Below are 12,500 nucleotides of genomic sequence, written 5' to 3'. Positions count from 1 at the left end.
ATGCCAAGGCTCCGACCGACCGACCGACCTGCCTCCCTCATTCACTCACTCCCTCATCCTCACTCACTCACTCACTCACTCACTCATCCTATCATCTTGGCCCACATATCCTCCCCTCACTATCACTCACACTACTGCACCACCCTCTGGTGGGAGGGGGGGCGCTGCAGGGGCCAACAGTGGAGTGATATATATATATATATGTTATTTTTTACGGGTGGGTGGATGTGTTGGGCTCCCATGGTGTGTGTGTGTGTGTGTGTGTGTGTGTGTGTGTGTGTGTGTTGGTAAGAAGGTTTGTGGGGGGATGGGGGTTGTGGGGTGCGTGGGGGGGTGTTGTGTAAGAGGAACGTGCTGGGTGCTGGGGTCGCCTCTTGGCTGGTCGGCAGGGCCGCCCGTCCGCCCGCCCGCCCACCCCGCGGTCGCCTGGAGTCTGCGTAGAGGCTACGTCACTGCTACGTCACCGTGCGTGCGTGTGTATGTTCGCGGCTGGGTGAGCCAGACGCGGCCGCCCCTCAGTCTGAGGAACCCCGTCTCACAGGACGCACGCGGCTATAATGCTCCCGGATCCCTGAAAAAAAAAAGAGAGTCTTGGTCATCATCATCATCATCGTCGTCGTCCTCTTCTTCTCCTCCTCCTCCCTCCTCCCCACCAGCGACAGTCCTCCCCCTTGTATAGTCTCTCTCTCTCGCGCGTCCGTTCCTGGGGAATGTACCACGACATACCGACGAAGGAGTACTCTCCCTCGGAGCCTCAGTGTGTCCTGGGGCCGCCCGCTGGCGGCTGACCCGCAAGAGGCACTGGATAATAGTGACAACATTACACAGTGGCCTTTGTCTCCACGTGGAAAATAAAAGAAAGAGAAATAATTTCTACGAAGTGATATTGTTTTGTTTATGAATATACACACCAACGTCTGTCGTGTCTTAGTAGTGTTGGAGAGTGGTGGTGGTGCTGGTGGTGGTGCTGGTGGTGGTGAAGAGAAAAAAAAAAAAAGGTTCTTGGTTCTTAAAACAAAGTGTGCGGTGAATGTTGTCTGAGACCAGAGGAGGAGCCATCATGTCTTCCTACCGGAGCCAGCGGCAGCACTGTTACCTGTGCGACCTGCCCCGCATGCCGTGGGCCATGCTCCACGACTTCTCCGAGCCCGTCTGCCGCGGCTGTGTCAACTACGAGGGCGCGGACAGGATCGACCTGGTGATAGAGACGGCGCGGCAGATGAAGCGGGCCCACGGCATCAACGAGAACCGCCAGGGGCCTGCCAAGCCTCACCCACGCGTGCCCATGGAGGCGCAGAATGGCGCCCACCACGGCGGGCCCATCAAGATGGAGGGGGGCATCAAGATGGAACCGGGGTCACACTCCCAGTCCAGCTCCCACTCCCACTCCCACGGTCACCCGTCGCCCCTGCCGCCCCCCGGCGTCGCCTTCGTCACGGGGGACGTGCGGCAGCGGGGGCCCCACATGATGGCCTTCTCCGCAGCCCTGGCCCACAGGGACGACCCCCACGCCCCGTCGCTGGTCAGGCCTCCCGCCCACCTCACCGGCCACCCGCCGCCCCTGCCACCCCCTCACTCCCGCCCTCCGGGAGCTCCGGGATCTTCCTCAAGCTCCGCCGCCCAGAAGAGATCCTTCGAGCGAGACGACGCCCAGAGCCCCACGGAGGGGAGCGTGCCCAAGCGGGCCATGCTGGAGGAGGGGCACAGGCCCCCTCTGACGCGAGGAGAGTCCTTGCCAGCCGCCCCTGTCGGCCCCAACTACAAGGATGCGGCCAAACACCATCCCGTCCGAGTCTGGTCCTTCGACGGGTCGTCCAAACCCCCTACAGGTAGGTCCTCGAGGCGACCCGCCCCCACTGCCACGTTTTCTTCTTCGTTCACTATAATGAATGTTGTGCCTGACAATCTATCTATCTGGTCCATTTTCCATTATTCACAGACCGAATTGTTCGGGAATGTCATGAACGATTCTGTCCTGACATTCAACACCCTCCCCCCCTCCAACAGTCCTCCCCTACCCTCAGTTCCCCCTCCTCCTCCTCCTCCTCCTCCTCCTCCAAAACCCCCCTCACTCTCTGTGACACCCCCACCTCCCCAGTGCTGGTATTTGTTAGTGTCGGCTAAAAAGTTAGACCGCACACCATATGTGTCTGTATATATATATATATCTATATATATCTATATATAATTTCCTCTCTCTGTGAATACGGGTATACAACACTCCCCCCACCTCCCCCCCCTGAGATAGCAAGCTATACGACTCGCTGCTGTGTTCACGTTGCTCATCATCAGCTCTCATGGCTACGTCACTGACTTTGACGCCATAAAAAAAAGAATAAATAAAGAATAAGAATAAAAAAAAACAGCACACAACAACAACAACAACAACAACAACAACAACCCATTATTATTTTTTTTTTCCTTCAAACTAATCAAATCATTCAACACACGAGGGTCTCAATGTTGCCCCGTTTGGTGTCGCACAGACAGATTAGACCGACCCAGAGACACACACAGACAGACAGACAGACAGACACCGTCATGCAATAGAAGCCCCCATTATAGCACCCTCCCCCGGCCGGCCTCCCATGTCTAACCTCCTCTCCCTTGTGATGGGTAGGTAATGAGTTTGCGGCCCGCTTCCGCCTTTCCCTGTTAGGGCTGGGTCCTGGGGCGCTCCGTGCCGGTGGCGGACGAGAGCTCAAGTCCTCGGGGACGTCGTCGTCGTCGGCGGCGGCGGCTGCGGCAGCGGCGGCGGCGGCGGGGCTACAGCGTGCCGCCCAACAGCAACAACAGCAGCAGCAGCAGCAGCAGCCGCCGACCTCCATGAGCAACAGCAGCGGCAGTAACAGCAGCAGCAACAGCAGCTGTGCGGCACGCTCCTCCCCGTCCAGCCAGCAGCAGCAGCAGCAGCAGGAAGATGGGCAGCTAACCGGTACGTTGTGGCCACTTAAGTGAGAGCCACTTCCCAATGTGCTTGATACACACACACACACACACACACACACACACACACACACACATACACACATACACATATAACCTCAAGTGGTGGCCGGCTGCTGTTTTCATTAACAAATATTGGCTTATTTCCGTATTTATTTAAACCCCAATATATATATATATATATATATATATATATATATATATATATATATATATATATATATATATATACTTTTTTTCCCCTAAAGGAATAATTGTGTTATAGTTATATTAACAAACCTATCTACGTCAGTAGAGGCGTAAGGTATATCCATAATACTTCTTTTTGATTGATAGAAATAAGTTTGTTTTTTTGGGTGTTGTGATGAAGGTAATACTAACTCCTAACTCTGGTGCTAAGGTGTTAGATAGAGAAGGTATAGAAATAGGCGGGTGCGCATGTGGGTCATGTCGTGCACAGACGTGAATATCTTCTTCCTCTCTGTCTTGAGGAAGTACCTCAAAATCCTCATGAGAAGTAAAGAGCCAATGTATTAGCGTATTTTCGTGACCCCGGCCAGTAGTGGCTTAACTCGCGCCTCAGTTTAATACATTGATATAGGCAAGATAAAATGGATGCGATTCTGAGACTACTCACGATGTATGATAATCCCGTTGTTAAGCAGTGTATTGTGTAATTCCACCACAAATAGAATAAAGATGCGATCGAATAGTCAGTTTCGTATTTGAGAAATTATAGCGGATGATCATCGTATTCGACCCCCCGCTTCAACTTGGGTGATTTGAGAATGACCTCAACGAACGTCCACGATTTCCATGTCATCTGTGGGTTATATTGTAGTGGGAGATATGAGAACCATTCCTTGTAGCGTCGGACAGACTTGGAGCTGGCCAGTGGTGTACCAAGACCGCTACGCTGCTCTTCTTCTTCGCCCACGGAGCGGCCGAAGCGGTGAGGGAAATATCACTTCGCAAGCTTCCTCCGCTTGCGCTACACGTGGATCACATATGCATATGTACGTAGTGGTCCTCCACCATCCCCCACCCTCCTTTCCTAGCGTCGCAAGCACAGTGTGTACATACATACATGGATGGATACCTGGACACTTGAACCTGCAGTAGGTGACCTAAAGTTCACATATAGAAATACATATGTACGCTTTATGTTTTTTTTTTTTTATAGAATTTGGTTTATCTTTTTCTAAAAGCGATTAATAGGAGTGGGAGCGGGGGGAGGGGGGTGCTGGAAACACCCCCTTCTTGTATTTCAGTTTTACACACACACACACACACACACACACACACACACACACACACACACACACACGATGGAAGGTCTGTTGAATTAGGGTATGTGACCTGTTGAACAACCGTCCTTGACCTACCAAACCACCCCAGGACCCGTGATGATTCCCCGCCATAATCCGTACGACCGGTTATATAATAATTACCCCGTGTCGTGCGTCGGATTAACCGCGTCTTGCGTAAGTGTCAAACGATAATCCCCTTGTTCCCGGAAGAGTCAGGCGTATAGACGCTCTCCGCCTTGTGCGCACTACGACGCGGGGAAGGCGAGTGAGGCACGCGTTCCATCGGGATTCGAACACACTGGCGGTTGTTGTTGTTGTTATCATAACACTGACGGGGATAGGGAAGGGAAGGAGGGAGGGAGAGGACACTGACGAAGGCGCAAGGGAACTGACATACTCAGCAACGGCATGTAGCGTTCCTCCCGCAAGTGGGTCACGAGTTGGAGGGGTGCGTTGGGGTGGGAGGGGTTTGTGACAGCGTGTTGTGACCCCTGACTCTGAAGAAATATGTAAAGGACGATAATGATGATAATGATAATAATAATGATAATAATAGTGATAATAATAATAATTATAATGATAATGATGAGAATAATAATAATACTAATACTACTATTAATAATAATGATAGTAGTAATAATGAGAATAATAATAATAATAATGATAGTAATAATAGTAATTATAATGATAATATTGGTAATAGTAATAATGATGATAGTAATAATAATAAAAGTATTGGTAATATTATTATTATTATTATTATTATTATTATTATTATTATTATTATTATTATCATTATTATTATTATTATTATTATTATTATTATTATTATCATTATTATTATTATTATTATTATTATTATTATTATTATCATTATTATTATTATTATTATTATTATTATTATTATTATTATTATTATTATATTGCATTCATATATCTGCGACGCCAAATTAGAAAATGAAATATCGGCGGGATCCCGATTAGTGGGCCGAACTTCCGATCATCCGATTTCTACCGCCGTCTCCCGATATTTTGAATCCCGATATAATTATCCATCGATATAACTTGTTAGATTACTTATCGGGTAGTTTGATGTGGCCGGACTGTGGATAGAAAACAAGATGAGATGTTTTAGAAAACAGGTCAACATGTATGATTAACAGTTATTGACCTTGTTATTAACCGTTTTTTACCTGGATTTATTATAATATGCAGCTGTATCGTTGCAGCTGATGTATTTAAGGTTTTCGCCTAATTTATCCTCTTTTTTTTTTAATCATAAAACTACCTTTTGGAGCGGTTGTTTTGTGTGTCATGAACATACGAAAACACTTTTTCTTGGAGGATTTCCTGTATGATCCTGTTTTTTTGTATTACTGTAATGATGACGTGACAAAAACTATATATATATATATATATATATATATATATATATATATATATATATATATATATATATATATATATATTTTTTTTTTTTCCTGCTCTGTAGCCGGATGAGAAGAGGGTTCGAAACTAATTAGTCTACGAGTACAGACAGACAGGATCCGATCGTGTGTGAGGGGATGTTGCCCCGGCCGATCAGCAGCCATTGTACATGAATGGGGGGGGGGGGGTAAAAATACAAGTAATTCAGTAATTCATGGGATGTTATGAGAATGATAGTGGCCAGAATGGTTCATGGATGTTGGACGTTATGATGGCCATCTGTTCCAGACCGATATATATCTTTTTTTTTCGACTTAATTCTGATAGAATAGTTGTAACTAGATGTTTACATTAGGTTCCCCTTACCAGTTGTGTGAGAGAGGCGCGCGCGCGTACAGCTCTCGGTACGATGGGAAAAAATATACGTTTTATAAAGGATACTGAGATTAATTAAGGAAGAGATCATGTAATTGAGAGGTGTAGTTAATGAGTGGCGTTAATTAGTGACCGGAGGATGACTAGTTGATTACGGAAGTAAACAGGGAGAGGTTACTGGTGACGTAGTGGAGGGAATTACCGACCAATCGAATCATACTCTTGGTGATGGTCGAGGCATTGAAATTCAGCTTGGAGTGCGTGCTCTCTCTCTCTCTCTCTCTCTCTCTCTCTCTCTCTCTCTCTCTCTCTCTCTCTCTCTCTCTCTCTCTCTCTCTCTCTCCCGACCTTAGTCAAGAGGTAGCCCCTTGAGTGAGCGTCCCCCCTACGCCCCCCCCCCCTCCGGCCCCAGAGTCAGAGGTACTTATGTAAAGAAGGATGAGGAGGTGGGAGGGAGGGAGGGAGGGAGGAGGGGTGGTGGCTGCAGCAGCCTCCAACAGCCTGGTGTATCAGGGGCACCACCCACAAAGGCCGCGGCCCGATAAGCAGTTAGTTACCAGGGAAGCCGGTGGAGCGGCCGCCGGGGGCGATTATCGCTGGAGATAAGAGATAAGTAGCGATGGATCGTGGTGCTTATAGTGATGATGATGATAGTGATGATGATGATAGTGATGATGATGATAGTGATGATGATGATGATAATGAGGTAGTGATACAACGTAACGATTATAATGATAATGATGATGATAAGAATTCGAGTCGTGATAACTGATAATGGTAATTTTAGTAATGATTGGCGAGAATGATTATTATTATAGTGATAAAAGCAAAAGATTATTATCATGTTATTAAGAGTGATAATAATCATGATAGTATTCGTAAAAGTAGATTGTAAGGACAGTAGATGTATTAGTGCATTAAATGACCGACCTCGTAACACGTATATGAAACTCCTTCGTATGTATGTGTGACGTGGTGACGCCTTGACGTAACAGGGGCCGTAACGGTGGCGTTTGCTCACCCGCCCGGAGAACGATGGTTCTGGCGAGGATTGTCCAGAGATAATTACCCCGCTAATGGTCGTTAGTCATGGACTTAATAGGTATAGGTCATTAATCATTTTAGATTCAGGTCATGTATTGCGTCCTGTATGTATAGGCCTTAATTACCCTTTTGTAAGTGTCTTCCTCTGTTAATTGCCCTTGCTTCCCCCCCCTGGTTATACTTTTAGCCATACTCATGTGGTTGATAATTACCCCCAGTCACTCATCAGTGCTCTTCTCTGTACCGACACAGATTTTAATTACTTTTTCTGATGCTCCTCTCGCTGTGAATTACCCTTACGTAAACACCTGTGGTTGTTGAATCCTCTTACTCAACACCTGTAGTTGTCGATTACCCTTTCTCGAGTACCTGTGGTTGTTAATTACCCATAACCACGCATCTATGGTTGTGAATAGCCTTTTGATAACTAACTAGTGCTTAATTAGCATTTTTTGGTTAATCATCCTTTAATCACTCCTGTACTCGGTAATTACCCTCTTTCCCGCACGTGTCATCTCTTATTTTCCCCATCTCACTCTCCTGTACTTGATGATTAGTTTCCCTCTAATTACCCTCCCACGGCAATTAAGTGTCCAGTCTCACACACCTGTAGTTGCTAATTACCTTGACTAACGCACCCGTTTTCTGCAAATTACCGTCTCACACACACCTGTACTTGTTAATGAACCTGTCTCGAACATCTGTACTTGTTAATTACCGTGTTCCATACACCTGTAGTCATTATCCTAACCCATTAGTAGGTGCTAACAACTTGTGTTTGGCATGCCTTCAGTAGCTAATTACTCATCACACGTGCCTGTAGTTGCTAATGACCCTGTCTAACGCACACGTGTATGCTAATTATCCTGCCTCATCCGTACGTAGGTGCTAATAATCAGCGTTCTCGCCTGTAGGTACTAATTACCACTGCTTCAAGCACCTGTAGGTGCTAATAACCCACGAACATGTTTTTAGCTAGTAACTGTTTCACGGTGTTGGTAATTAATGGCGTGGTGACCTTTCTTGGGCCGCTAATTACATTGATGCGGACGCGTGGGTAATGGTCACATTGCTTCAACCACTTGCTTGCTCTTCATATAACACAGGGGTTGTACCTTGTTATGAATTGTTGTCTTTCAGTATTGTAATGCATCTGTGAGATCTGGACTCCTCCTCCTCCTCCTCATCTCTCCCTCATACAGCTGTTGTTGTAGTCTCTCTCTCTCTCTCTCTCTCTCTCTCTCTCTCTCTCTCTCTCTCTCTCTCTCTCTCTCTCTCTCTCTCTCTCTCTCTCTCTCTCTCTCTCTCTCTCTCTCTCTCTCTCTCATGCAGCTGCTTCGCCCGGCTCCCTTACAGCTGTTGTCTTGGATCCGCGTTGCATACGCCCTTGGTAGTGACCCCTTGGTCATGCCTTACCTCCTCCCCCCCTCCCTCCCTCCCTCCATACATACATCTGTCGTAGCTCACACTTTCGCTCCCCTCGTGCGTCAGCGATGTTTGCCATCATGCGTCTGGGGTCATTTCGGGTTAATTACGTCGTCGTAACACTTGCGTGACTCACGCATCTCTGCCTAATTGCCTGTCACGTGTGTGGTTTTACTAATGAGCATCTCACGCGTGTGTGGTTCATTACTTACGCCCTTTTTCCCCTACTCCCCCCCTCTCTCTCTCTCTCTCTCTCTCTCTCTCTCTCTCTCTCTCTCTCTCTCTCTCTCTCTCTCTCTCTCTCTCTCTCAGTGGCTGGATGCGGATGAGCCGAACGTGTCACTCATGGTTGGGATCGGCTTTAGATCAGTGTGATATTATAGACGTTGGAATTCATGAGCGTTTTTTTTTATTTTGTTTTTGCTGTCGTCATTTGCTACAAGGAATTGAACCCGCCTTGGAGTTCAAAGGACGTTGGGGGGGGGCGGGACGTGTGCATCAGGGGGGGGGCAGTAAGACCAACATGTAGTTAGGGTGCGTGCGTCCCGCGTGCAGTAACAGCTCAGTTGATCTGGGGTCGGGCGAGAGGAGGGGTGGGTTGGGGGGGGACTCACAACCAGCCTAGAAGTGGCACTTTTGTTACTATAGCAAGACAGTACAACCTGGGCCTAGTGGTGTCTGACTAATAATAATAATAATAATAATAATAATAATAATAATAACAATAATAATAATTATTGATAATAATAATAATGATAATAATAATGATAATAACTGATAATAACAGATGATAATAATAATAATGATAGTAATGATAATAATGATAATAATAATAATAATTAGAATAATAATAACAGTAATAATGATAATGATAATACTAATGATAATAATGATAATAGTTTTAAGAACTGATGATAACAAAGATAATGATAATAGTAATGATAATAATGATAATAGTTATGGTAACTGACAATAATATTAATGAACTGAAAATGAGCGGTAAGTTAAATGTAACGAATAATACAGTAGATACAATAAGAATACAGTACGAACACCTGTAAGATAAGGGGTTTGTATTGATTAGGCAGTGTGGCCAAGATGTATTGACTGATTCCAAATGACTTAATGCGTCAGTCGCTGATAAACCCAGGTTGCTGCAAACACGTTTGATTATTAGGTTCAGTTTGAGCGGTGTTGTGTTTGATGAAATGTTGATGAAATAACTTTTAGTTCTTCCTTGTATTCGTGTGTGTGTGTGTGTGTGTGTGTGTGTGTGTGTGTACTTCAAAAGGCGTCGTCAAGCACTTCTCTACCGCCTCCCTCCCTCCCTTCCTCCCTCCGCCCACTAGGACCCCCTCCTCCCGTGTTTATAAGCTCGCCGGCTAGCGCTTGCTGGGATTGGTAGCCTCGTTCTTGATGTTGTTGTTGTTGTTGTTGGTGGTGGTGGTGGTGGAGGGTCAGCTGGCGGCCGCCCTTGGGGAAGGAGTCCCTCTTGATTCTATGCATTGTGTATATATATATATATATATATATATATATATATATATATATATACATATTTGTAAATATATACGGTCTCTTAACAATTGAGTAACACACACACACACACACACACACACACACACACACACACACACATGGATTGGTTCGAGGGAGGAGGGAGAGGAGAGATAGGGGGTGTGGGGGGGCGAGGCTGCGCACATGTGGACTGTCCTGTCAGTAGTGACACATGTGCGGGCCAGGGAACGCACATGTGTGTGTGTGTGTGTGTGTGTGCGCGCGGGGAGAGGGCGCGGGCGTCAAGTATACAGGAGGAGGAGGAGGAGGGGGGTTGGGGGAAGGGGTGGACTTGGGGGGGGGGTCTGGGGTGCCCCCCCCCACCCCGGCGCGCCGCGCACAGCCGAACGTGAGTTGCTCGCCTTTGTCTGGCCGAGCCATAGAGCCCCCCCCTCCCGATGTGGCTTCGTCTATGTTTAAGTTGTGTTCGCTTAGACCTGTGTTCCCCAACATGACAGGTCAGGAGTTGGAGAGGGAGGGGTGTTGGCGGGGTTGGGGTGGGGGGCGTTGGAGGAGGGATGGGGGTGAGGTGGTGATTGTTGTTGTGGTTGTGTTGGAGTGTAATGGTTTGTGTTGGAGGGGGAGGGGGGAACTATTTTTTGTCTCGTAGGCAATCGTGTTGGAGAGGTGCGAGGTTCCGGGGTGAGGCTACGGGGTTTTATGTTGGAGGGGATGAGGTTAAGGGGTTTGGTGTTGCTGGAGGGCGGGGTTTTGGGGGGGGTTTGTTTTGAAGGTGAAGCCATTGGGTGGATTAACGGGGTTCTTGGGTGATTAACGGGGGTTGTGTGGGAAGGGGGAGAAGGGAAGGGAAGAGGTGGGTGAGGGGTGTAGCAACGGGGGAGGGGAGAGTGGTGGTGGAGACGAACTGGGATGGTTTGCTGAAATTTGCTCATTTATACAAACAAATATGATTCTCTCTCTCTCTCTCTCTCTCTCTCTCTCTCTCTCTCTCTCTCTCTCTCTCTCTCTCTCTCTCTCTCTCTCTCTCGTTTCCACGATGCAAGAAGAGTAAATAAATACCGTCAAGGGTGGTGGTGGTGAGGTGGGGGAGAGCGGGGGTTGGGGTTTGTTTTTGCTGAGGTGGGCGGGTTGGGGGGAAGAGAGTGGGGGTGGGGGGGGGGTTACCCCTGGCCTGGCGGCCCACCCCGTGGGTGAGGTCATGGTGGGCCTGTGTCATCCCCCCCCCCACCCCCACCACCTCCTCCTACACCCAACCTGGACACAACACCTTTCCCGTCCCCCTCCCCCCCCTAGATCCTCCTCCCCCCTTTTCTCCTCCTTTTAGTGTACGTATAGCCCTCCCTCCCTCCCTCCCTCCCCGCCAACGGAACTCATTGCCTCTCCCCCTCTTCCCCCTCCCCCTCTTCCCCCTCCCCCTCGTGGTATCTTCGTTCCTGAAGTCGTTATCATTGGCCCAAAGTGACGACCGTCTGCCATGATACGAGTCTAGGAGTTATCTCAGTCGTGTCTTTCAAATCTCTGACGCGACCACCTCCTCTTTGTTACCCAGGCTATGTGTGTTGTTGTTCTTGTTGGTGTTGGTGGTGTTGGAGCTTCGCTTTATAATCTGAGGTAACGTACTGGTGGCTGTGTTGGTGGTGCTGGTGGTGGCTGTGTTGGTGGTACTGGTGGTGATGGTGGTGTTGATGGTGTTGGTGATGGTGGTGATGGTGGTGGTGGTGTTGGTGTTGGTGGTGTTGGTGGTGGTGGTGGTGGTGGTGGAAGGATGGTATTGGTGTGTGAGGTTGCTGGAGGCCGGGTTGGTGGTGGTGGCGCGCGAGTCTTTCTGACCAGGATTTTTCTGCTCTTGGTCAACGAGACGGAGAGGCTGGCTGGCTATTCCTGTAGGCTTCGTCAGGGAGGTGTTGGACGAGTAAGGGTGGGGAAGGAGAGGCAGAGGGAGAAGGTAGGGAGAGGGAGAGAAAGGGAGGGAGGGAGGGAGAGAGAGAAGGGGAGATAAGAGGAGGAGGAAAGCTTTCCCGTGTTGGAGTGAGGGTAATGATATGATCATACATCCCTCGTCACCCACAGCTGTTGTGTTGCTGCAACACACACACACACACACACACACACACACACACACACACACACACACACACACACACACGGCCACCATACATACATACATACACACATACATACATAACACACGTACAGTATCGAGGGGTTTGCATGCATGCGATGTCATAGCGAGTTCTGTCCAAAGAGAACGCCCTCCCTCCCTCCCTCCCTCCCTCCCCCCATCGCAGGCCCCCGCCAGCCCAGCTTCCTGGCTGTGTGTGTGTGTGTGTGTGTGTGTGTGTGTGTGTGTGTGTGTGTGTGTGTGTTGGCGGTGGCGGCGGGGCTTGGCATCGAGCCAGGGGTGACGTCATGCTTACGTGGCCGATGTGAGGGGTCGCGCTGCTGAGCCCGCCC

General features: G+C 48.3%; 2 protein-coding genes across 6 annotated transcripts in view; both read left to right on the top strand.

Moving 5' to 3' along the window:
* The window catches only part of LOC139762504 (uncharacterized), a 576,746-nt gene that overhangs the window by 284,691 nt on the left and 279,555 nt on the right, over positions 1-12,500 (top strand). The window lies entirely within an intron of this gene.
* Positions 454-12,500, top strand: part of Pits (Protein interacting with Ttk69 and Sin3A) — a 27,223-nt gene continuing 15,176 nt past the window's right edge. The window contains exons 1-2 of one of the 4 annotated variants that reach the window (XM_071687485.1): positions 454-1,829; positions 2,621-2,935. In XM_071687485.1, the coding sequence (XP_071543586.1) occupies positions 1,031-1,829; positions 2,621-2,935 (1,114 nt within the window). In that variant the 5' untranslated portion in view covers positions 454-1,030. The remainder of the gene's footprint in view (positions 1,830-2,620; positions 2,936-12,500) is intronic. The other 3 variants (XM_071687482.1, XM_071687484.1, XM_071687486.1) reach the window with 3 other exon arrangements.

This window comes from Panulirus ornatus, chromosome 43, assembly GCF_036320965.1.
Source record: "Panulirus ornatus isolate Po-2019 chromosome 43, ASM3632096v1, whole genome shotgun sequence".
In the NCBI taxonomy this organism is placed as follows: Eukaryota; Metazoa; Arthropoda; class Malacostraca; order Decapoda; family Palinuridae; genus Panulirus; species Panulirus ornatus.
The sequence above is the reverse complement of the archived record's forward strand: the minus strand, read 5'-3'. Positions and strand labels throughout refer to the sequence as shown.